Below are 26675 nucleotides of genomic sequence, written 5' to 3'. Positions count from 1 at the left end.
GTACTGCATGTGCCTCAGGGATGACACCGCACAGGTCTACTGCCCTCCCACGTGTGCCTCTCTATCCCCAGGCCTGCTGCCTCTGTGCCCTCTCCTTCCCCACCAATGCCGATGACCGGAGCCCCACCTTTGGGTGTGCGGTGTATGTAGGCCACACTGCCATCTTCCAGCTGCACTGCCTGTCCATCCTCAAAGGAGAGAGATTCTGTAATGAGAGCAATGTCAGGCTTTCTCTGGAGCTCAGCGCCCGGGGTGCTCCCTCAGTGAGGCATGCTGGGCCTTCCTCCACAGGTGGGGTGTTGTGGCGGCCTCACCTTTCTGTACTGTCACTTGGTGAATGTATGCAGTGGTCCCGTCCTCGAGCTGGATCACTTGCCCTTCGAGCAGCTTCTCTCCTGTGGAGGTGGAGATGGACAGGAATGGGCCAGGCCCAGACGGGGACTGAGAGGCTGGCCTGTTCTTAGCAGAGGTCTGTGTGAACCTCTGGGGGCTCGCCTGTGGTCTGAGCACAGGTGACACTCTCCGTCTCCCTCCCTTGCCTCCCCTAGGCCTGGGCCAGGCCGGGGGTGAAGACATCCCTGCCATGCAGGGGTTTTACTTCTCCAGTAGATCCCCTTCTTGCCGTTAGACGGAGGGGCAGCTTCCTTTATTATTCTAGCCATGCCCAGCAAAGTGAGTTGCTGAGACTGAACTAAACGAAGAAGAGAGAATGCCTTGAAACCTGGAAAGGCCACAAAATCAAAATATATTCCATCATCTCTCACCAGGGCAGTGTGCCAGGACCCACCGCCTGCAGTGTAGCAGCACCCTGGTAAAAAGCAATGGGCCTTGGAACCAGGCCGAGCCTTCTGAGTTTAAATTCCAGGCCTACCTCTTCCTCGCTGTGTGACTGGGATGTGATCGGCCCTCAGTACACTAGCTTTTACTGTGATAAGCCTAGTGTGCACTTCGAAGGAAATGGAAAGTGAGGCAATAGGAGGCTATGTGAGTACAACTATGCTGTGTCTACCTGTGTCTCACCCCACCGTCACTGCTGACTTGTGTGTCCTTAACTGATCTGGGATCGTATCTTTTCCTTCCTTCCTTTCGTCTTTCCTTCCTGTCTTCCCTCCTCCCTTCCTCTCCCTCCTTCTCTCTCCCTCTCTCTTCTTTCTTTCGACATGATCTCCCTATGTAGCCCCAGCTGACCTCAAACTCATGGGGATCCTCCTGCCTCAGTCTTCCGAGTGCTGGGATTATAGGCGTGCACCACTATGCCTGGCAATCTGGGATATTTTCATTTCAAGCTTCTAATACAAAATTGAGCCACACAGAGCAAAACAACAAGCAATATAAAAGTTAAGACTCCAGATTTCCCCAGATATTACCCTTCCTTTATTTTACTAGAGTGTACTTCCAAAAGGGCCTCAGAATTAGAGATGCCCTTTCTCCCACCCGTGCCCAGTGACTTTGAGAGCTGGGGAAGGAAGAAAGAAGGTGAGAAGGGAGACCGGAGAGTTCTTGACGTGTGATTTGCTTGTCTCTTTCTTAACAAGTTTCAGGTTTAGGAACTTGAGCTTTAGGGGAAGGAAAAGGACATGCTGACTGCTTCTGGCCCAGTTCTCTGCTGACAGCACCCCTTCAGGGGAATCCCCAAACTTGTCCCCAGACCGAGTCTTCTGGGTGTCAGTAACACTCCTACAACCAACCCGGCTAAAGGCAGGTGCAGTGGGGTACAGGTAAGAAGCAGCTGCGGGGGAGCACTCGCCTCTGTCCCCTCAGGAGGCCATGTGCATTTCCACTCTGTGTCCAGGCAAGGGTGTTGGTGCCCAGGCTTCTGAGAGCATCAGCAGAGCCACTCCCAGAAGAGTGGGGATGGCTTCAAGGCAGGAAGCAAGATCCTGCGAAGGGGTACTGGAGGAAGGATTTTAACATACAACTTCCTCCACCAACCAGGCAAGTCAGGACAGCTGCTGCCCAGAAAGGCCTTGCATCTCTTTGCAGTGGGGTGACCTTTATGTCCCACTGGTCCAGAGCAGTCCCAGTGCATTTATTAACAGCATACTCTTCCACTCTCAAAAGTTTTGGGTTTGAATGACCACCCTAACTACAGGTAAGTCTTAAGGCTGTCTTGCTAGGGAAGCAGGGCGCAGATAGCATCAAAAGCGTCTCAGTCAAAAGCTTCAGCACTCTGAGTGGCTGGGGCAGAAGGATCACAAGTTCGAGCCCAGCCTGGGCAACGTGGTGACTTAGGCAGATCGTGTCTCAAAAAATTAAAAAAGGGCTGAAAATATAGCTGTGTGAAGACCCCAGGTTCAAGCCCTAGTACCACAAAACAAAACAAAAAAAGCTTTAAAGGAGTTTCCCAGACAGCGGGAAATGTGTGTGTGCACGTATGTGTGTGCGCACGCATGTGTATGCAAACACCCTGCAACACTACACAGGAGGCACAACAGCGCCTGGTGGAGGGATGCGAGAAAGAGACACAGGAGGTGGGGGAAGCAGAGAGACTCAAACATAAGAAAGGAAGATAGAAGAGTTTCTTAGGTCAGATGTGCCACTTGCTTTTTACTCATTCATTTCAACCATTAATTCTCAGTGGGAGACAGAGTTCAGGAATTAACTGGGTCCAAGGAACACACACAGCCACACCTAGAGACCCAAATTCTTCCATCCCACTGAGACCGTACCACAGGGAGAAGGCCCGTGACACAAAGTCAGAGGGTTTCAGGCTTCCAGAGTCTTGTAGAGAGTCCATTCTCAAGAGAATAAGCCAGCAAGAGCACACACGTCACAGACAGCTCTTGACAAGAAGCTATCCCCCCAATGTCATACGCAAAGAGCTTACTGGTGACGTTAAGGGCATCTTTAGCTGCCACCAGGAGACAGACAATTTAAGTAAAATCAATAAACAACTTATCTGTAAGCCTAGGAATGGAAATTTACTCTGGCACTGTGTTGAAATGAAGGGAGGGGCAAGAGAAAATGACAGTGACAATGTGGTTGCAAGAACAGTGAGTTCACGGAATCCAGAAAAGGTCAAGCACAGAACAAGAATAACAGTCTCTACCCAGTGCTAACCAAGAAGACACAAATACCACCTGGCGGACCTGAGAATGCTGGCAAGGAGCGGGAGGGCCCCTGCCTGCAGGCCCCGCCCTAAACAGAGTCCTCTCCTCGGCTCAGTTACCTTGATGGAAAGCTAGCTGACAGTGGGCTCAGGGTTGTCGCATAAAATACATGATTCCCAGGTGAGTCTGAATTTCAGACAAGTTATTCTGAGTATAGGCTGATATCCCTAATATGCAAATCCAAAATCTGAAACTCTCCCAAATTTGAATGGATTTCAAGTTAAGAATATTCAGTGACTAGTGTCTATACAAATACTCTCAAATCTAAAATTCCCCAAAATTTGAAATGTCTGGTCCCAAGCACTTTGGATAGGGGATACCCAACCCATACTTAGTTCTATTATTTTAGTGTTTTTTAGTATATCATCATATAGATATACCTCTATCTACCTACCTACCTCTCTCCCTCTCCCTCTCTCTCTCTATATGTATACACATATATATCCAGTCCAAAATTTGACCTACATGTGTACTGCAGAAGTATGTGCTGTTTATCTGTGATATGAGTTTAACTGTGTGTTAAATTTTTATTTCTGGCACTCACTAGCATCAGAAACTATGATAGCACACACCCTGAAAACAGAAGAGCATCTGGCACGTGGTAGGTGCTCAGGAAATAGTTCAGGTGCTTGAACTCGCTTGAATTAAAATGATGAATGAGCTGGGCATAGTGGTGCACAGTTATCATCCTAGCACTCAGGAGTCTGAGGCAGAAGGATTGACTCAAGTTCAAGGCCAGCCTGGGCTATACAGTGAGTTCAAGGCCAGCCTAGACTACATGGAGCAACCCTGTCTCCAAAAACAAATAAACAAAACCCAAAAAGATGAATTGCCTCTAGAAAGCTCCGAAGAAACTGAACAGGAAATACCTGAAAAGCAGGAAATCATAACCACTGCTTTGTCCATTTCAGAAATATTTATAAACTACTACTACATAGAAGAATTTCTGCTTTTTTGTTGTTGTTGTTTTTTTCTTGGTCTTTTTTGAGACAGGGTCTTGCTATGCAGTTCAGGCTGGCCTTGAGCTCACTTTGTAGCCCAGGCTGGTCTCGAACTTGCAACAATCCTCCTGCCTCAGCCTCCCGAGTGCTGGGATTACAGGCGTGCGCCACCATGCCCGGCAAGAATTTCTGCTTTTGAGAGGTGTTGGCTGTTGCAGCTGGGGTAGTCTGGTTAGCTAGCTTGCCTAGGTAGATGATAATTTAAAGAGTTCCTCTTCATCAAGCACCAAGTAAGAGCTTCATGTAGAGCCAGTTGTGGTGGTGGGCAGAGGTGAGCGGGTGGGAGGGCAGGGTGGTGAGACTCTTAAAGAGGGCTTCTCCTTTCCAGAGGCTGAGGGAGAGGATTCTGAGGTCCCTAGAAATACTCACCTTTGACAGCTTGCTGGATGTAGGCTGTCGTCCCGTCGCTGAGGGTCACTGTCTGCAGCCCCAAGCTCTCCATGGCAAACGGCTGCTCCTGCGCTCAGACATGAAGTTGGCTTCTGGCCAGCACCGAGAGCCACAGCCGAGGTCAGAGATTTCCTTGTGGGTCACAAATCTGAGAAAATGGCCAGTGTCACATAAAGACTTGCATAGCTTCCTCCTGGTGCAAGGAGTTAATGAAGGTAGCCAGGACAGAGAGACAAATACAGTGGCACCTCTGTTTACGAACTTAATTCTTTCCATGATTCTGGTTACAAACTGAATTGGTCGTGAAGCAAATCAAATTTCCCCCTAAGATCCACACTGATGCTAATCACTAAATTTATCCCCACCCAGAGATGGTTCCTCCTCCCATCCAGATGCAGTGGGATCCTCCTTGAATCTTTCTTTTCCTTCGAAATTCCAGCTACCTATTTTAGGCAAGTATCATCTCTCACATCACAACAGCCAGAGCCTCTATGTCCTTGGATAAACTCTTGCCTATTTCCAATACATTTTCTACAAGGTATCAGGGTTATCTTTTTAAAAAAAAAAAAAAAGGTACACAGCTGGGAGTGTACCTCGGTGGTAGAGCGTTTACCTAGTATGCAGGAGTCCTCAGGTTCCACCCCCAGCACCACAAAAAAAAAAAAAAAAAGTATAAACATACCCTACTTCCCTAATTAAAATCCTTCAATCGGTTCCTATCACCTTTTAAGTCCACCTTGCAGATAAGGCTGGGTCCTGTTACAAATTCTAATTTTGGACAGTACCTCTTTCCAGCACTCACCTGCTCTGGTACTTATCACTAGCTGTTTAAGGTCTGCTGCCTACTTAGGACTTTGGGCTTCAGTCCTCTTTCGGGCGCACAGCTGTTTCTCCAGCACCTCCAGCCCTGGGCTGTCCACGTACCCTCATGTATCTGCCATGGGATGGACCTAACCCTAGCTGTAACTCCCACACTCATGAAGCCTGCAGGAAGCCCACAGCCTCTGGTCTTGGTTCAGTTGTTAAGACTCTTTTTGCCACCCATCCATAGAATTCTCCTGGTCTGGAAACTGGGGCTGCCTACTTGAGCCTTGTGACCTACCAGCTGATAGTCCGTTTTCACGTCAGGGCATGCAGAGAGAAGAGTATCTGTGTTATGTGGCAGTTGCTGCTGCTTGAAGCCAGAAGCAACCAGCTGGGGCCTTGGCAGCCTCAAGAGTTGAGCAGATCGATACTTTGGCATAACTACAGCCCATTTGTGACACCCTGGTTGGGACGTTCTATCCCAGACTTGGCATCTCAACTGGAATTATTCTTTCATTCTGTCCATGAATACTGAATGAGCTAAGCTCCAAGGAGTCATATTATTACTGCCGATAATGAACACTATTGAAGCACTAACCATGTATAAGCAACAACTTTATTCTTCAATGTCATTACGGTATTTCTCCTACTTTACAGTTAAGCTCTTCTAAGCTCAGGTAAGTTGCTCAAGGCTGCAAAGCCAGTGAGTGTGGGGGTTGGCTTTGTACCCAGGCCATCCGACCTAGAGTGTGCTCTCAAATTCTCCACTATGCTGCCAAGTACAGAGGTTTTTTGAAGCTGGAAGTCCCAAAAGCACCTAAAAATACCTTTCTGGTATGTGAGTCTCTGAATTTTTCAGACAACAGGGAGTCCAAGGCTGTCATCAGAATCTTACAGGATAAAAGGTAAACAGCTACTGGTCAAGGTGGGAATTCTGAAACTTAACCCAACTTCTTTGGTCCTTTAGGATTTTGAAAGTGGCCTTCACCTTGCTAAGAGCCCTGATAATCCTCAGTGGTTCTTATTTCACAAAAGCTCTGGCCCTGACTTCTTAGAGTCTACTCTATGGCCCTCACATGTCTGTCTGTCTTTCTTTTCTTTTTTTTTTTTTTTTTATACTGGGAATCAAACTCATGACCTCAGGCTTGCCAGGCAATCACTTATGCCACTGAGCTAAATCCCTGGTCCGGCCCTCACATTTCATTCTCTTTAAACTCAGGGACAGAGATTCTTTTGTAAACTGTCTCAGTGCAACCACATTGTGTCAGAAATAAGGACATGTAGGAGACACTTTAGTCTACACACAAAGCAGGCTGTAGGCTCAAAGGCACTGTATACTTGGGAGACTAAGGCAGAAAGATCACGAGTTTTTGAGGCCAGCCTGGGCAACTTAGTGAGACCCTGTGTTATTTAAAAATAAAGAGGCCTAGGGTATAGCTCAGTGGTAGAGTGCTTGTCCAGCATGAGTGGGGCCCTTGGTTCAAATCCCAGTACTGAAAACAACAACAACAACAACAAAAAAAGGGATTGCAACATGGCCTCAAGCCCTTACAACTGGGCCCTGCGGCTCCTGCAGCAGGGGTACTTTTAACCTGTGTGCTCTCACGTCAGACAGCCTTCTTCCGATCCAGGCTTTATCTCTTAGGAGCTGTGCAGTTTTGGGCAAGCATAAGAGCAGCTCTGAGCCTCTGACGGTAGAGATAGGTGTACGAGTGGCACCTGCTTCCCAGGTTGCTGTAAGGATTAGATCAAGTCCCACTGGTGCTGCCATACAGGAAGTACTCTGGAAATACTGGCTCTGAAGAGAAGGAAATGGTAGAGCACCCTAAAGGGAAATGCTTTGGAAGTCTGTGTATTTCTAAACTGCAGCCAGGAATGGTGGCCACAGCCCCAGACTAGGGGTCTGCAGAACTGGCTTCTCATCTTGACTCCACCTCTTATGTCTGCTCCCTTATCTGTAAAGTGAAGCACTGGCTCAATGGCCCTATGAGCCTTTCCATGGCTCATGCTAACGTCTATCACATACGCACTCCCTGGTGTGTGCCAGCCCCTGCTCAACTCTTTTAATCTTAAAAATAACTGCATGAGGAGGCAGATATACTATCCCCTTTCACAGATGAGGCCAGGTCCCAAAGCTACCAAGTGCTGAAGCCAGGATTCAAAGGCAGGCCGTCCGCTCCAGTGTCTGGACATCTCAGAATCTGGCTCGCTTCTTCCTTCTGCTAATCCATTGTGACTGACACACTGTCAGCACTCAAAAACACTTGAACACAGGTTGTTTAGCTTCTACCCCACCCACTAGAACTTAAACCCAGTCTTTCTTGGTCTGCCCACAATGGAAGGAGGGAAGAGCCAGTAGCCGCATTTCCCAAAATAACCCCTCGTAGGTTCAAAGAAAACAAATCTCCACTTCTTAGCATGATCTAAATAGCCCGACTCACTTTTCCTTCTTAAGCTTCATAATATAGGACTTTAAAACAGTGCCCAGTTGCTCTCTAGTTTTCCTGATCTCGAAGGCTGCCTGACCACAAGGGTAAGGGCGTTTTACGGCGGCCAAGCACATGCCAGGGTCCTGAATGCCATCTCTTTCCCTTTACCTTCTTTAAGTGAGAGTTTACTGGCAACTATCAGCAGTGACAAGGGCAGAGCCAGATAGGCCTCAGCGCGTGCATCCAAGCAGCTCCTGTCTGCCTCAGTCTTTTCAGATTCATAAATTCTGGGCTCCTGAGAAGGTGGCCAGAGGACAGCTCTTCTGTCTCCTCCTTAGCAGGGATACGGTTTACCAGTTCCACAATGACCTGAGCTGGGTATGGGGGAGGGCCAGGCTAGGGAAGGGCGAAAAGCGGTAAGAGCGATGACAAAAGGCTGGGCCAAAAAGGACCCCATTCTGACTTTCCCAGAATAAGCCTTGCGCCCAGTTGTTTGTTGTATTTTTTTTAAAAAATGACCTTAACCAATTGTTGGCTGTACTGCAGCAAACAACCCCATGGCTTTAAAATATACCAATGTATATTTTAATGTACATTTTACCAATGTGCTTCCTACTATAAAATCATGACTTGTAATTATTGGGGACAGGTAACAGGAAAAAACTTTCTGATGCTTTGAATCTGTCCACAAAACAAGATGCATTTAAACTATTTCCTCAATGCAGAAAAATAAGGGATGTGAAAGACAGGAAACGAAAGCACAGCCACGGTATTTGTGTTTTCAGCTTTGTCACACAGCTGAGGTCTAACCTGGTGCACACCCAAGTGCGGCTGTGGTGACCACAGACACCTGTTCACTATTCCTCGCCCTCTGCCAGCACTCCCTGGACCCAGAACAAGGCTTTCTGTACTCTGCCTCAGCAGCCTCGAGGACAACTGCGTTTAAAGCCAACAAACACACAAAGAAACAAACAAACAAACACACACATTTGCTTGGAAAGAGAAGAACGGTCAGCTTTGACTAGAAAAAGAAATTGTGAGAATTTTTACTCAGAAAATTCCTTATTTGCAAACATGCAAGACTTCTCATAGATGGCAAAGAAGCACTACACTGGGAGGATGCAGGCTGACGGGGACAAGCAGGGAACAAATCAGAACCAGATCCGGGAGAGCTGCAGTAAAATGATTCGGTATTTGTTATTATAGAAAAAGACTTCAACGCACACACACACACAAAACCCCCGAGCGAAGTAAGCTTCGTTCTGTGGGTTTCTAAACGCTGAAGAGAAAACAGGAAATTAAAAACAGAAACTTGCATTAGCAGAACACAAATGTAAAACATCAGCTAAACATCCCTTTGCAGAAAGCACACTGATTTTAAAAGCCCAAATCATACTCCTAGTATGGTTCCCATTTGGCTACTGCAACTTTATAGATGTGAATTAGTCACAGAAAAGGGAGTAATTAGGCAAAGTGGATTATTCCCAACTCCAAAAGCGCAATGAAAATACAGACCCCCATTATTACAGAATGGAATTCATTTAAACTAAAACAAATAGCTTCAAAATCTAATTTTCAGCCATATATTCAAGTGAATTTTAACACCTCAGTTTGTAAACATCCAACATGGAAATCATGCCTGGGTTTCCAACCCACCTTCAGTGAATGGAAAGTCCAGAATCGAGGCATTTTGGAAGGATCATCCTAGGGGTAAGCTTTGCACCAAGAAGCAAGTTAGCACAGACAGGATGAAGGTCAATCTGAATTGTTTCTGCAGTTCAGCTTGGGGTCACCACGGGCTTGGGGAGAGCTGTCTGAAAATGAAACATCCCATCAGCCTGAGAAGGGACAGGGTTGTCATAGCTATATGTTAATTTAAAAGCACTGCCTGAGATAAAAAGGTTCAATTTTTATTTCATCAGTTCATCAAAATGGAACAATAACTGGATCTTAATTAGGAAGAGAAATTTTGGAGTTTTGGAGCAAAAGAAAAGTGAAGAGCATGTTAAAAAAAAAATCAAGTGAAGAGCAGGTTAAAAAAAAAAAAACAGGAAAAGCTGGGTGTGGTGGCACACACCTGTAATCCCAGCACTTGGGAGGCTAAAGCAGGAGGATCCTTGCGAGTTTGAGACCAGCCTGGGCTACAAAGTGAGCTCAAGGCCTGCCTGAACTGCATAGCGAGACCCTGTCTCAAAAAGACAAATAAATAAATAAATAAATTTTTAAAAAACCAGGAAAGCAATAAAATATATCAGAAACACAGACACATATAAAGTTCCAAAAACAACATCAAATTCCTACCGGACAAATGGTATAATATGATTTCACATAAGTAAAACACACACACAAACCCTCCCCCACAATAAATAAATAATTTTTTAAAATGTTTGACTCTCAGTAATTAAAGAACAGGAAAGAATAATCATGACATTACTTATCAAGTTACCAAAAATCAAAATACAAGTACAAAATTCAAGAGTTTGTTAAGGTTGACAAAGAGATATGTACAGGATGTAATGATCCAATTAAAATATGGGGAAGGGAGGCTGAGGCAAGAGGATTGCCATGAGTTCAAGACTACCTTGATCTATATATATATATATATATATATTTTTTCAGCTCTCATGTTGCAGTTCCTTGATTCTTTTTTTTTTTGATCTATATATATGTTGAGTTCAAAGCCAGCCTGAGCTACGTATTGAGACCCTGTCTCAGAAAAAGATCTAAAGAGACAGTTTACCAAAGAAGATATAGAGATGGCAAATAAGCACAAAAAATGACACAACATTGTGTCATAAGAAAGCTGCAAATTAAAATGTCAACGAAATACTACTATACAACTATTAGAATGGGGAAAATCCAGAACACTGACATCAAAGCATGACAAGGATGTTGAGTGACAGGAAGTCTTAGTCACTGCTGGTGGGAATGCAAAAATAGGACAGGCACTTTGGAAGACAGTTTCTTACAAAGCCAACCATACTCATTATACGAACTGTGACTGAAAGCCACAGAGAATGTTTAAATTTAAAAAGATTTATTATTACAGTAAAAGACACACTGCCATCAATTACCCTCAAAATACTCCCCCCCTCTTTGAATACATGTATCCTATTGTTCTTGCCACTTTGGTCAGCAGTTCTGGAAGTCCTTCTTAGTTGTATTGTTTTAGCTGCCTTGATGTCCTGAACTGATTCAAAACATTTACCTTTCATGGTCATTTTGACTTTGGGGAAGAGCCGGAAGTCATTCAGCACCAGATCCAGGGGATAAGGTGGATGAGGACACACTGTGATGTTTTTATCAGCCTGTGTTTCTGTGGGAAGGCAATCAGCAGCAGCATTCAACGTATTTTTGGTCATAGCTCAGGCAGACACAAAAGGACTTCCAGCACTGCTTCAGAAAGCGCTAAGAGAGGGGCTGGGGATTAAGCTCAGTGGCACAGCGCCTGCCTGGCAAGCGCGAGGTTGTGAGTTTGATTCCCGGTACCGGAAAAAAACCAAAAAAAAAAGAAAGTGCTAAGAGAGATGGGTGTGTTTGAAGTGAGGGGGAGTACTTTGGAGCGGATTAATGGCAATGTGTCTTTTACTGTAGTAATTTTTAAAAATTTAATCATTCAGCATATATTTTGATCACCCCTTGTATGACCCAGCAATCACGCTCTCTGGGCATTTACCCAAATAAGCTGCAAACTTATGTCCATGGAAAAAAATCTGCATATAAACATTTATAGCAGCCTTATTCCTAGTTGCCAACAACTGGGTAACAACCAAGCTGTCCTTCAATACACAAACTGATACATCCCTCTGGCAGTGTATTATTCAGCAGTAACAATGAATGAGCCAAAGGACACGGAGGGACCTTACAGGCACACTGCTAAGTTAAGGAATTCAGTCTGACAAGGCCATGCACACGTGATTCCAATGCTCTCTCGTTCTGGAGAAGGCAAAACTACAGAGACAATGAAAAGAACTGTGGTTACCGCAAGTCCTGGGTAAAGGAGGGAAGGACGCATGGGCAGAGCACAGGGGATTTTTAGGGCAGCAAAGCTCGGCTGTTTGATCCTGTAAGGGTGACAAGACATCATGCTTTTGGCAAAGCCCACTGAATACACAACCCAGAGCAAGCCTTTGTGAAGACTCTTTACCAATACTGTACTGGGACTGACTCACCGACTGTGGCAGCTATCCCATGCCAATGCAAGATGTTCACAATAAAACAAGCAGGGGACACAAATGGAAGCATATGGTACTTTCTGCTTAATGTTTCTATAAACTTAAAATCGCTTAAGAAAGTCTATTAATTTAAAAAATCCAAATCCATCTATTGAAGTTGGCCAGGTGGTGAGACAGGCACAAATGCGCCTGGCTGATGTCACTGAAGTTGCTCCAAGCTCTCAAGAGAACAACGTGTCTATGCTTAACCCCACAGGGAAAGGCTCAGGACTGAATATCTAATAACTTCGTCTTCGTAACTCATTCACAAAAAGAATGCACAAAAACCAAGAGCCACTTGGATAATGATTCTTGTTTAAATGTTTTAGACAAGAATCATGAAGACCATCTGGATTAATGAAGTGGGATTAACAAATGAACTGTAAGTGAAAAAAAAAAGACATGAGGTTAGACATTCATCTAGTTCCAACTGCAAAAAACCCAACTTCATCTAAGACAAGGCTAGAAGGGGACAAAAACAAATGAATGGCTAGAACAGTAGAAGTCCTTAAAAATAAAATGGTCAAATGGCCAGGGATGCAGCTCAGTGGTAGAGTGCTTGATTAAACATGCACAAGGCCCTGGGTACAATCTATAGCACTGAAAAAAAATCAGTTAAAAAATGGCTGAGTGAGCCAGGTGTAGTGGCGCACGCCTGTAATCCCAGCACTCGGGAGGCTGAGACAGGAGGATGGTTGTGAGTTCAAGGCCAGTCTGGGCTACAAAGTGAGCTCAAGATCAGCCTGAACTGCATAGTGAGACCCTGTCTCAAAAAGACAAAAAAAAAAAAAAAAAAAAAAAAAAAAAAAAAAAAAAAAAAGGTTGAGTGAGACCATGTAGGAGCCCCTGGACTCAGTCTCCTATAAGAACAAAACAAGGTTGAAATAAAAAGATGCCAGCAATGAGCTAAGTGGTAGCTTTATCCTAAACCTACTTCGTTGCTTGAAAAGCCAGCCCTCCCATCCTTGAGGTTTTTCCTTTACTCTCCCCACAGCCTTCCTATTATTTCCTATACATCATTTCTCCCAGGCCCTACAAAGAAAGACATCCATTCCAATAGGGCATGGTGGCGCACACCCAGAATCCCAGGTACTTAGGTGGTTGAGGCAGAATTGCAGGTTCAAGGTCAGCCTGGGCAGTTTAGTGAAACTGTCAAAAAATGGAAAAGGAAGCCAGGTGTGGCTGGTGTATGCCTGTAATCCCAGCACTCAGGAGGCTGAGGCAGGAGGATTGTTGTGAATTCAAGGCAAGCCTGGGCTACATAATAAGTTCAAGACTAGCCTGCACTACATAGAGACATCTTGCCTCAAAAAAAAAAAAAAGAAAACAAAACAAAAAGAGAGGGCAGGGCTGCAGCTTAGTGGTAGACTACCCCTGGGGTTGATGCCCAGTAACAGTCACAGTCTTACCCACACAGAAGCAGCATAAATATCTATTAGTATGAACTTCCACATTACAGAGACACAAATGAAGACAATTCTATTAACCTAGGTGATCTCTAAAATAAAGGAAGTAAAAATGACAAAGTATATAATAGTGCCTTTTGTATGCTACCAATAGCACTAAAATGTCCATGGGAGGATAGTCAAGGAATTACTAACCAGGGCTAACTGCCAGGGGTATAACCAGGCAAACATGACTTTCAATGGATTTCTTTTATACTTCAGTCAAGCTCTAAGAATGTTTTATCTGTGCAAAATAAAAGACTCAAAAAATCTAAAAGCATGCTTTTCCCTGTCTTTGTTGGCTCCGAGAGTATCTACAATTCCCCAATCATGAAGCATAGTTGAGTGATGGAATACAAGGAATCCACAATATTACAGGTTTGCAACAAAACCACTTTGGCTCACAATTCATGAGTGCCATCAAGGAATTCCACATGGAAAGCTGGTCAAGTGGATCATAAGGGAGCGGTGAGCCTATAAGGACTTGACAACACACTGGCTCTAACAGGTATGTGTCCTTGGCTGGTCATGACAGTAGTTCTGGCTGATGTAGGATCTAAACAAGGACCACCCTCCTCCTTCCCTGCTGTGCCACTCCAGTGTGGTACTTCTTAGGTTTAGAGGATGGTATCAGACAGAAAAAACTCTGGTCTCAGGTACCTGACCACATCCCTGCACCCACAACTCAGGTGAGTCCTTCAATCTCAAGGAGCCCCTGATTACTTTGTTATCTTAATTATTTGCATCTCATGCTGTATCAACTATCCCAAAGCTGAAGGGCAGTCCAACACATGGAGATGCACAATTCACTGGATGGCAAGCTGTGGGGAGTGTTAAACTCCAGGCACCAGAGGAGGCACTCTGACTCACAGCAGGCTACAGTCTAGCAGGTTACAAGGCTTTGAGTAACCCATCCAATGAAGCAGATCTTTGTGATTCTGCACTGTAAGTCCTGTACTGCTACCAGCAACACAGATGACTGTATGGGATTTTTTTCCCCATTTCCCTAAGAGGCTTATTTGTAGCTTTAGGAATAGGCACTTGAAGTAGGCTAAAGCTTTACCTTAAGATCTGTATGTCAGTTGTTTTTCTTCCCATTCACCAGGATAAATTTTTCCCATTTCACTAAGTGATAGACGCTGATCATATGACTCTTCTAAACTAGTTTTGTGCATGGTCTATCAATTAGGATGGGCTATATCCTGTCTTGTTTACCTGGTCAGAGACTCTCCTCACAATACAGTAATCCCACCCACCATCCTAGGTTTTGATTTCAAACTTACCCACGGTCAACCACACTCTGAAAATATTAAATGAAAAATATCAGAACTAAACAACTTATCTCAGTTTTACGGGTCAAGCACGGTCCCGCTGCACTGTTCTGTTTGCTAACTCATAAGTTTTAAATTGCACACTAATCTGAGTAAAATGATGCAGTCTTGCACTGTCCTGCTCCATCCCACCCCAGTCAGGGATTCCCCCTCTGTCCAGGGTATCCACGTTATCCATGGGTATACTACCCTCCTATTAGTCACTTAGAAGCCATCTCAGTGATCAGACTGTCATGGACAGCAGTACCTGAAATAGCCCTTACTTAAAAAAAAAAAAAAAAAAAAGAACAAAATTCAATGCAAAATTTTCAGAAGGGCTGGGCATATAGCTCAGGGGCACAAGTGTCCGCCTGGTAAGTGCAAGGTCCCGAGTTCGATTCCCAGTACTAAGAAACAAAAAAACAGCCAAACAAACAAACAAAAAAAACCCAACTCAATGAAATAGCCCTTATTTTACTTAATAATGGTCCCAAAGTACAAGAGTAAGTAATGTTGCTAATTCAAACATGCCAAAAAGTAGCCATAAAGTGCTTCCTTTAAGCAAAAAAGGCAAAAGTTCTCAATAAGAAAGACACTGTATGCTGAGGTTGCTCAGCTCGATAGTTAAAAACATTCTCCACCCATAAAACTGTGAAGGAAAAATAAACTCATGTTAGTTTTGCTGTTGGACTTAGACTGCAAAAGTTATGGCCACAGTTTCATGACAAATGCTTAGTTAAGAAGGAAAAGGTACTAAACTTGTGTGTATATGCAAAGGAAGAAAAGAGCACATGCAGGGTCCGGTTCTGGCTAGACTTTGAGGCATCCACTGGGGGTCTTGGCCCAGATGCCTGTGGATAAGGGGCACTACCATATAAGCATTAATATCTAAGAGGTGCAAGGGTAAACACAGCCAAAGACACCTTCCAGAGGCACTAATGGATTATGCTGTGAGAGTATGTGTTTTCCTTAATACTTTACTCTTTTAGGGGAAAATAAGACATTCTTCATGTCATATTGATTATAATCTTAGTTTCTGGAAAACATGCCTTTTGGTTTAATTAGCACCAAACAAAGAATGTGCCCACAAATGATTAATATCGCTAGGACACATATCTAACTAAGCCCCTCCCCCTGGCTTTTTTTTTTTCCAGTACTGGAGATTTTGGGAGCTCTAAGCTATATTCCTAAGCTTTCTAGGGTTTTTTTTGTTTGTTTGTTTGTTTCCGGTACTGGGAATCGAACTCACAACATTGTGCTTGCCAGGTAAGCGCTGTGCTGCTGAGCTAAATCCCCAGCCCCCTTTGTAGGGTTTTTAAAATTTCATTTTGAAAGCTGGGCTTTGTGGTGTATGCCTGTAATCCCAGCACTTGGGAGGCTGAGGCAGGAGGATCACTGTGAGTTCAAGGCCAGCCTGGGCTACACAGTGTGCCCAAGCCTGCCTCAACCACAAAGCAAGAGCCTGTCTCCAAAAAAAAAAAATTTTTTTTTCATTTTGAGACAGGGTCACACTAAATTACCCAGGCTGGCCTTGATTCCCCTGCATCAACTTCCCGAGTAGCTGGGATCACGGACATGTAGCTCAAATCTGAATCTGCATTCAATTCCACTTCTTGTGAATGAGATCTAACCACAGCTTCTAAGTCCAGATTTCATCTATTGCAAAACTATGAGCATCTTAAGAGAGGCGCCTAGAAAGAGAGTAAATGTTGAAAAAATGAGGGCGGGAAGGAATGAGACCCACTGGCACATTCCTTCCCAACTACTTCAGCTCTTCCCCAGTCCCAGTGAGGCTGAACACTTGCTCAGCTGGACTATCACTTGCCTCCTCTCTGACATCCACAATCAATATCTGGCAAATAAGGGAAGGAATCTTACCATCTATTCCTCTATTCCACTTAGAGATTGGCAATTTCCAAAATGCTCTCATCACACAGGTACTGGGTTTACTAAGCACCTAATTCATTAGCTCTCACAGTGGGAAAGCCTGGACGACCCCTCCTTTCTGGTCTGAAGAGATCACTTTCCAGTGAAGACACAGCCAGCACCGCTGGAGGAGTCCCAAAGGGTCACACAGCTATCTGGTAGTGGAGCACATCCGGACTCCTACTCCACCAGAGCGCTTCCCACCGTATTTCTCTGCATCTCGCCGGGTACTAGAAGAATCGGAACTTTCTAGAGTCTAACACACTTGTAGACCCAGCTGCTAATCAACAACTCTACTCTGATATCCAAAAAACACCTCACATGAGAGATGAACTCCTTCCTTATCCCCCTTCTCACAACCCGCCTCCCTGCGAGCTTCCCGTTTCAGTAAATGTGAATCCCACCCTTTACTGCTCAGGCCCAAAATGTGACAGTCAGCCTCAACATCCAACCCATCAGCAATTCTGTTGGGTGCTCTTACAAAGTCAATCCAGAACCCAACTACATCGCACTCTTCCATTACTGAGGATCCAAGCCACCCCTGTCCGTCCGCTAGACCACTGAAGTAGTCTCCTAACCAGTTTCCCTTCTTCTACCCTTGTCCCATTACAGCTGACTCTCAATACACACAGCCAGAACCATCTTTTCAAAACATCAGTGAGATCGTATCACGCACCTGCCTAAAATCCTCTAATGGTGCCTGCATCACTCACAAGTTACAGTAAAAGCCAGTGGCTTTTACCCAACATGTGGGGCCTCAACTCACTCCGCCAGTAACATCTGGTCATTCTCACTCTTACCCTACTGCAGCCACACTGGCTGGCCTCCTCATGTTCTTCAAAGATAGCATGCACGCTCCTCAGGGCCTTTGAGCTTGCTGTTTAACCTGACCAGAATAAACATCCCCCACACATGCTTACCCCTAACTTCTCTCAGGGCTCTGCTCAAACATTACCCTTTCAGTGAGCCACTCCTTGACCACTCTTTAAAACTGCCAAACCCAGATACCTGGCACTCTCTCCTCTGCTTATTTTTCTTAGTATATATTTTATTGTATGCCTTGCCCTCATCCACTCCCCAACGGGTGAGCTCATCCCTCCATCCCCCAGCACAAAGCAGACATTCACCAAATACTTGTGGAAGGAATGGATGGATCAGAGGATGAATACCTGTATCTTTAGCATCTCCCAGTAATCTGCAAGCTTTGGGCTACACGAGACCTAGCTGAGCTCTAGTCTTTCCCCACCCCCAGGGGCCCCTAGCTCTTTCCCATCAGAAACCAAGCCTGTACTAGAAAGCAGGGAAGCACCTGGGTAACAGGTGCTTGTTGCTTGGATGTCAGTTCCCAGCCACCAGGCACACAATTCTGCAGAGTGCTAATTTTTTAGGTTGGCTTCCTGATATCGCACCAACAGATGAGGTGAGAGAGGTGGGTTAGGACTAAATGTACTACTCAACCTAGATAACAGTACTGACTTAGTAACAGCAGCTCATTTGCTCTGAGGTGTTTTCCAAGAGCAGTGCTAAATTTGTCCTTGTTCATTTAGCTGCCCACCCCCAACTTTTTATGACAGATTTCCAACATACACAAAAGCAGAAACAACAGTATAATGAATCTCATATACGCACTGCTCAATTTCAGCAATTTCTAATATTTTGCCAATCACTTCTTCTGTTCTCTGATCCTCTCTGCCCCTCACTACTTCATCTCTTTGCTTCCTTGGGAACAGGTCTATATAAGACAGAATGTATGTCTGACTTTATTACGACTGCAGTCTACCAGCAAATCCTTCTAGCGATATTAAGAACATAGGGAAAACACACACACACATACACACACACACCCATTCCCCCGCCAGAACAATGACTGAAAAAGGAAGTGCCTAAATTCCAGACTAATTCAAGGGACTTGTCCAATATTTGCTGGGAGGGCATTGGGGAAGGAGGTTATGGTCATAAAACATACCCATGCGCTGTTTTGACTTGTACATGACAGAATTTCTGAGTTAATTCAATCCAGTAAGAATTTACTGACTACCTTCTAATATGAGAGGCAGGAGTAAGATGACAGAAGATAAAACCTAGTCTCTGTTCTCAAGAAAGTTACAAGGTGGCTGTAGAGAAAAGGACATAAATAACTAAACCGTAAGCTAGAGTATGTTTTGCACCCTGAGACAGATGACGTAAGTAGGACAGAAGCTCCTTTTCAACCACCCTCCTGAATTTGTAGACCCCATGGCATACCCCCTCCCTAACTGTAGTTTCACCTCTTGCTGTATTTATTGCTACAGCAGTAAGTGCATTATAGGAGACTTGAGAATTTGACCACAAAATCTGAGCACAAAACAGGCTTTCAGATGTGCGGATCTTTAATGTCACATTGGCTACTCACCATCCAGCTTCCGGTGGGAGGGGAGTGGAAAGTCCTGCTAAGGGCTTGGGAAACAATGGGGCTAATTCAATGCTAGGGAAGCCTGGCACTCAAAGCATTCTACCCCAAGGGCATATATGGCAAGCAGCTTCATAAACAGGACAGTGGGAGCGTGTCCAGGAGACATAGCCAGATGGGTCCTGAAGGATTTCCAAGAGCTCTCTCTTTGCTACCTAAAGAACTGAGATCTTGGTGATCAGTTTCCAAAGAAGAATATATTGTAGCTCTTTGCAAAAACCAAAGAGGTTGATGAAGTTGGTGAGTAGGACGAAGTGCATTAACACTGATGAGGTAAAAATCTGTATAACCAACATCCACTAATAAATAAATGTGAAACAAGATTGGTGAGGGGAGAGTGGATGGTTAGGGAGACAAATGAGAGGGAAGACAAAAGGAGGGGGTGCTGGGAAAACGACAATTTTGGGTTGAAAAGGTGATTCTTGGTAAAAATACGGGAAGATGCCAAGAGATCAGGATATCGGGTAGGGGTGTACAGAGGAAGGGTCTCAGGAAGAAAGACAGATATAGGTTATAACAGATGGGTCCATGCTGGCATGGAGGGACTCACTTCTCGAGGCTGAGCTATCAGGTCACTGGATGAAGGGCTAATCAGATGAGTTACAAGGAACAGGATGTGGCTGAGGATGGTACAAGTGGAAGAAACCAGAACTCTGCTACTAAAACTAGGAAGGGATCATAAGAAGAAAGACTAGGATTGAGGTCTTATATGGATTTGTGGGCTCCTGGGGGCGCGGGTAGTGACTAGAGGTAAAGTCAGTGTGGCGTGAGACACTTTGGGGTGAGATCATGGGCAAAGGCTAGGAACTCCAAGAACTGCTACAGAGGCAAAGGAGGTAATAGGTACAGTTCATTGGGTTCAGGCCATACTACTTCAAAACATGGCAATTTGAGAAAATGACAGAAGCAGGAAGGTCACTATCACCTCTCCTATGCTGAAGCAGGTGATAAAACACTCATGTGATAGGTGCCCTACTCTCTAAGGAGTGTCCTTATTTTTGAAGACACAGGATTAGAGAGAACCTGAACAAACAGGGTGTGCTGAATTTCCCTGTTTATTACCACTAGATTACATCCTTTTGGCCTTACTGTCTCTCTCTACATATCTACTCTTCAAAACCAGCATTAAAATACAGGTTTAACCTTTTCTTTAGGTCTTATTGAAGACTCCTGTGCCTTATAACCATTATAGTAAATACATCTGTCTTTTTCTCTTGTTGATCAAATCTTTTGATTTTTTATTATAGGAGCCTTAGCTATAAATTTAAAAAGACATTTTCCTCCTGTACAAGGTGCAGGGGTCTCAGGAATGAAAGGGCCAAAAGCCATGGATAGGACGGGTCTTACCACACCATGCGGCAAAAGGTCCTAGGAATCTGTGGATCATGGAATGAGCTGATGTTGGGTTTAAGAATTACCAGAAAATAAGAAACAGGGCTGATGACATGGAAAACTAGGTAGATCTGGGGGTAAGGGGTAAGAGAAACAACGAAATACAGTGTTGTGTTTTTTAGACTAGACTCAAATCCCAGCCCTGCTATTAGCTGTACAAGTTTTGGATTTATTTAAAACAAAGCCAAGCCAGGTGTGGTGGTGCATACCTGTAATCCCAGCACTCAGGAGGCTGAGACAGGAGGACCAATGAGTCTGAGGCCAACCTGGGCTACAAAGTGAGTTCATTATGCAGCCTGAACTGCATACTGAAATCCTGTCTCAAAAAGGCAAAAAAACCAAAACCAAAACCAAACCAATAAAGGTGGGAGGAAAAGGGGCTGGGGATTTAGCTCAGCAGCACAGCGCCTGCCTGGCAAGCGCAACGTCATGAGTTCGATTCCTGGTAGCAGAAAAAAATAAAAATAAAAAAAACCAAAAAAAAAAAAAATGGGAGGAATGGTCATGGACATAATTGCCTCTTGGGCTTGCTGAAAGCTTGGAATACAGTAGGTGGTCAGTAAACCAATCATTAAGGCAGTATCAGGGTAAATAACTAGGGAGGCAAGAATGCTTCAGTAGAGATAAGGATGAGGATTTCAAGACGTCAGCAGTTGTGCAATGTATGGGTCTACCGTTCTCTGTCGACCCCTTAGAATCTAGGACAGAGTAAGACCTACAGGAGCTCCTGAGTGAAAACAAGATTCCCCAGGTGCCAAGCACTCGGCGCATGTTATCCCAGGCACTGCTTCCACCCTCGCTTCGCAGAAGGCTTCGGATGGGCTAATGAGTATGCCAAAGGTCCCACAGCTGAAGGGCCAGTTAGACCGGAACCCAGGTTTCTGACATCAAGGCCCCAAGCTGAAGCACTCTGCTAATACTACTTTGCAAACCTGATCAACAGTAATAAGTGTGGACAATTGAAAATGTAGGGGGTTAAGGGAATGTGGGAGAAAATTTCATGAAGCAAATGGACCCTGTGCTGAAGTTACAAGATTAAACTTCTAGAGTAGGGAACAAAAATGATTGCAAACTACTGTTATCTTGACTGAGAACTGCAAAATTTCACAATAGGAAGGGGACTCTTGAGATCATCTAGCCCCTTATTTGAGGGGCTGGGGATTTAGCTCAGAGGCACAGCGCCTGCCTGGCCAGCGCAAGGTCGTGAGTTCGATTCCCAGTACCGGAAAACAAAACAAAACAAAAAAAACCCAAAAACAATTTTGATAAGAAACGGATGCTCAAGAGTGAGGAAGGAGCTTCTCCCAGGTTTCCAAAAGCGGAGCCAGGACTTGAACCTGAGACTCCAGAATTCTCTGACGTCTCTAATTACTGCTCCTTGAGATTCATCTCTATATCCTCAGTGCCAGAATGAGGCTGGACACTTGTTGTAAGTCACAGTGCTGACTGACACCAGGGGTCTCGGGGGGCAGAGTGATGCCAGTGGGGGTGATTTTAGGATGAAGGGAGAACATGGAATAGAAAACCATGGGGCTAGGGGACACTGTTATGTAGACGAGTGGGTGGTAAACCACGTTAAGTGTGGCTCGGGAGTTGTCAGGAGCGGTTTGAGGGACAATCATTGTGGGGGACACAGGGTAGAGTCTGGGAGTCACTAGAGGAACGCGGGGCACTTGGGCCTTTCGGAGTCACTGATTCAAACTGAGGGAGTCATCGAACTGTGACCCCTGGGAAGCGCTGGGGTGGCAATCAATGAGCGATGCAGGGTTACCGTGAGGTTTGGGGCCAGCGGGTGAGGTGTAGGGGTCACAGAGGTGAACACAGGCACTATCAAGAAGTGGGTCTGGGAGCCACGGGGGTGCAGTCGCAGGGCGGGACGGAGGGGCAGGGGCCCTGGGAGGGGTGGGGGCCAGGCCGCCGTCCAGGGGCCCGGCCGCCGGGCTGGGGCCGGAGAAGGGTGGGCACTACGGGCTCGGGACCTTCCCAGGGCCCTGCGCCCGCCCGGCCTCCCGCTCTGGGCACGGTGGACCCACTCTTCCCGCAGCCACCAACCTGACAGTCCCTGAGGGCGATTCCGCCGACAGACCGCCATGCACCGGGCCCCGCCACCAGCGCCGGCCCCGCAACCCGCCTGCGCCATAGCCCGCCCGCCCGCGCGCGGCTTGCCTCGCGCGATATCCAGGTTCCAGGGCCGCCGCACTTCCCTCCGCTCTCGGCGCGCCTCCACCGGGCCCCGGAACCAGTGTAGGAAATAGAGGGCACGCTCCACCCCGCCCCCCCTTCGCCGCGGCGCCTGGCCCACTTATCCCGGTTCCGGGGCCCCAGGAGCCCGGGCAACCCAGCTCCGAACCGGCTGAGCCCCAAGGCGCCCGGCGCCCCGCCCCCTCCCGCCGGATGACGCACGCCTGCGAGGCCAAGCGCCCGAGGAGGACGTGTGACGTCATCACGCCGAGGCGGGGCCCGGGAGCGGCGCCAAGCCCGTCGTCGCTATAGCAACTGGGACAGCCACCGGGAGGACTCCGGAGTTCGGTCCACCTGAGGCAGTACCGGAGGGGCCCGAGGGGAGAAGATTGTAGGGACGCAGCGCGCCGGCTTTGCCAACCTCTGAAGGACGCAACTGCAGGTAACGGTAGTCCGTGTTGGAAAGGACGGTGTGGAGGCGCGGTGAGGGACTCGCCCTTAGGGACGGCGCCCCTACGGGCCTCTCAGGTTCTGTCTCTCTCGCTCCGCTCAGCACCCCTCGCAGCCTCAAAACCAGCTGCTCCCCTTGGTAGGCTTGCAACGGGGTACGCAAACCGAACCCTCCTGTTAGTTAGTACCCCCTCCGCGCAGGGAGGGGCCGCCAATGGGGCGTTTTCGGAAACCTGAGGGAAAATGAAAAGGAGAGTGAACTTTCCAGAATAAATAAATGTAATAAATGAATACGGAGCGTGGAAGAGCTGGTTAAGATTGCTTCTTAAAAGGGGCGCTTGAACCGAACCGAGCGCGGTGGCGCACGCGGGAATGGCCGCGCGCAGGTGAGGCTGAGGCAAGAGATCACAGCTTGGAGTCCTATGGGGCGGGTGAGCCTTAGCGCCGTAACAAGACCCTGTCTCAACGTAAGACATTTAAAAAATAAAGGAACTGGGTGCCTGGAGAAATGGAGCGAGGAACTTTTCCCACGCCATCCTTTCAGGCTTTGACTCGTTTCTTTTGTATCCTCCACCCCCTCCCCCGCCAAAATTTATTTTTATATTTTTGGCAGCAGCACTGGGGATTAAACCCAGGGCCTTATGCTAAGCTACATCTCCAGACCTCTTGTTCAGATTTACACATTTTCAGACAGGATCTCCCGGCACTGACTCTGGAGTAACCAGGATTACAAGTGTGCGTCAGGTGCCCAGCACTTTTTTTTCCCCACCTTCGGTGAGGGTTGAAGCCAGGGCGTTCCCCACCTGTATCCCCGGCCCCTTTTTATTTTTTTATTTGAGACAAGGTCTCACTAAGTCTGTAGGTTGCCCAGGATGGTCTCGAATTTGGTGATCCTCCTGACTCAGCTTCCCAGAGTGCTGGGATTACAGCTGTGCACAATACCGCGCTAAAAGTATTTTTAAAATAATTTTATATTTTTATTAGTATATGTTTGCAGCACATAATGATTACATTCTTCGTGGGGAGTTGGTACACGTGCATAGCACATCTTAATTTTTTTTATCCCCTTCCCCTCCTTTTCCTCCCCCCCCCCGCGAAAATTTTTAAAGAAAGTAAATTTGACTGACAGGCACTTGAGCCACTGAGGTATATCCCCAACCCAAGAAAGTAAATTTGAAACATTTACAAACACTGGATTTGGGCAAACTCTTCCTTAATGGAAATTTTACAGACTCCCTTTCTTCTTCAATTCCTAATTCATCCACTTCCTGTAATTATTAGTATACGATTTACTAAACAACACATATATTATGCATTTTTATAACTTGTGAATCCTAAAAGGGTTAGTTTTCATGTACCTCTTAATGAGTAATATGGTGAATATTACTTGACACTAGAAGGAGATAAAACGTACTTCCAATTCTCTACAGGATTTTAAAATTTTTCTAGACTTGAGTGTTAAGAAACCTTGTTCACATAATTAGGAAAGAAAGATATATTTTACAATGATATTCTTTAAGTCTTTGAACTTCCAAATTATATACCAATAGTTACAATGTGCTCTATTATTAAATACTGTCAAAGAGATTTTTCTTTGATTTTACTAAAAGCAAAGAATTGGAAACCACCCAACTTGCAAAAGGATATAGCAGTCATTAGAATCTCAGTTTTAGTTTTATGAAAAATGATATTACCTCTTACCTTTTCACTGAGAGATACTTTGTTTCTTGTTTTGTTTGTTTGTTTGTTGGTACTGGGAATTGAACTCAGGACCTCACACTTGCCAGGCAAGTGCTTTGCCCCTGAGGTATACCTCCAGTAAGATACTTTGTTAAACAGATACTGTATTCCATACTTCTTTGTCAATTGTTTTCATTTTTTAAAATTTTTTTGTGTGGCGCAGGGTGTGGAACCCAGGTTTGCCCTGACCTACATCCTCAACCTTTTTTTATTTTTTTAAATTTTGAGACAAGGTCTTGCTAAATTGCTGAGTTGCCCAGGCTGGTCTTAAAATTTGCTGGGATTAAAAGCGTGCATTACAATGCCAGCCAATATAACCTTTTAATTTTTTTGATAAACTTTTTTTATCATTACATACTTTCAAGATCATTTTGTTAAAAAAATTTTTGTTTTGTCTTTTTGAGACAGAGTCTTGCTATGCAGTTTAGGCTGGCCTTGAGCTCACTTTGTAGCCCAGGCTGGTCTTGAACTCACAACGATCCTCCTGCCTCAGCCTCCCGAGTGCTGGGATTACATTTTGTTAAACATTTGAAGCGCAGATTCAGACCATTCATTGTATAGAAAACATATGCCATTTGTGGAATTGGCAAACCCAGTCTTCCTTTTAAACCAAATCAGCCTTACTGTCAGGAAAGTCTGACTTTATTCTTTAATTTGAATAAATGTTAATATTCATCTTGAAGAATACATAAAAATCACCGGAAAATAAGTTATCAACGGTACTTTATAAAATAATTACTAAAAACCATCAAGATTAAAAATTGTATAGCACTAATATTTACATAGTAAGTGATAAAAAGAAGATAGGACCATATGATATAATGCTAAAGCTATCTCTTTTGAGAAATGAGATAAAAGGCATGTTATCGCCTTGGTAAACATGTGGCCCTGCTTTTGTCAAACGAATGTTCAACTTTTGGGAACACTGAAATAAGAATCTTGTCTTAAAAAAATCAAGAATAACTCCAATAATTTTGTTAGACTTCATGATTAAACTTTCTTATGTTTTTTTTTTTTGTTTGTTTGTTTTTTTTTTGGTTTTTCTCCGGTACCGGGAACCGAACTCACGACCTCGCACTTGCCAGGCAGGCGCTTTGCCGCTGAGCTAAATCCCCAGCCCCTCTTATGTGTTTTAAAAAAGATTTGATAAGAAACAATGGGGCTGAGAAGCTAGCAAACAATGTCATTCTTTGCTAGTAGGAAGTAGAATTAAACATTTTAAAAGACGACAAACAGAGTACAAAAGCCAATTGCTCCTGCTTTTGAGATCATTGTGGGAACATCAGCTATAATCAGAAAGTTCCAGAGTGTGGACCTTGAACAGAGCTATTTTCTTCAAGCTATGATAGCCAAATGTGTACTGACTGGCATATAAGAGATTGGTAATTGTGGAATGAATGCATCTATCTTCATTATAAATGCTAGTAAGAGGAAGTTCAAGATTCTGGTAGGCCAGCCCAATGTATTTTCTGGTCAGATAATTTTTTTTCCTGTTCCTCAAGTCATACTCATAAATGTATATATAATATAGATATTAGAGCCAATAAAATTTCATGTCAGTGTTTTACATAATTGTATTAACTTGCCTATCATCTCTGAGCCTAGAAATTGGGACTGTTCATTTATAAGAGATTAAAGATTGCTTTCCTATGCTCTGTAGGAGTAGTGATGACATAGTCTCTTTGGTGGCCAAGAATATATTATATAAAAGCAATACTGTGGGATGACCCTCAGTGTTAGAGGTGGGACGTCTTAACCAGGGAGGTGTCTGAACCACCTGTGGTCTGGCCAGCTTTTGGGAGCTATACTGTGGTGGGGAGGAACAATACTCTAA

At 45.1% G+C, this 26675-nt stretch overlaps 1 protein-coding gene across 4 annotated transcripts in view; it reads right to left on the bottom strand.

Moving 5' to 3' along the window:
• Znf76 (zinc finger protein 76) overlaps positions 1-22630 on the bottom strand; it is a 32336-nt gene extending 9706 nt beyond the window's left edge. For 3 of the 4 annotated variants that reach the window (XM_005389546.2, XM_013516996.1, XM_005389549.2), the window contains exons 1-5: positions 22523-22630; positions 9391-9548; positions 4481-4649; positions 315-395; positions 128-205 (exon numbers count right to left, since the gene is read on the bottom strand). In XM_005389546.2, coding sequence (XP_005389603.1) covers positions 128-205; positions 315-395; positions 4481-4553 — 232 coding nt within the window. In that variant the 5' untranslated portion in view covers positions 4554-4649; positions 9391-9548; positions 22523-22630. The remainder of the gene's footprint in view (positions 1-127; positions 206-314; positions 396-4480; positions 4650-9390; positions 9549-22522) is intronic. The other variant, XM_005389547.2, reaches the window with a different exon arrangement.
• Between the last annotated feature and the right edge of the window lie 4045 nt (positions 22631-26675).

The sequence above is a fragment of the Chinchilla lanigera genome, unplaced genomic scaffold (genome assembly GCF_000276665.1).
Source record: "Chinchilla lanigera isolate Chin_1 unplaced genomic scaffold, ChiLan1.0 scaffold00036, whole genome shotgun sequence".
Taxonomy (NCBI): Eukaryota; Metazoa; Chordata; class Mammalia; order Rodentia; family Chinchillidae; genus Chinchilla; species Chinchilla lanigera.
Note: the sequence above shows the minus strand (reverse complement) of the source record. Positions and strands in the feature narration are given on the sequence as shown.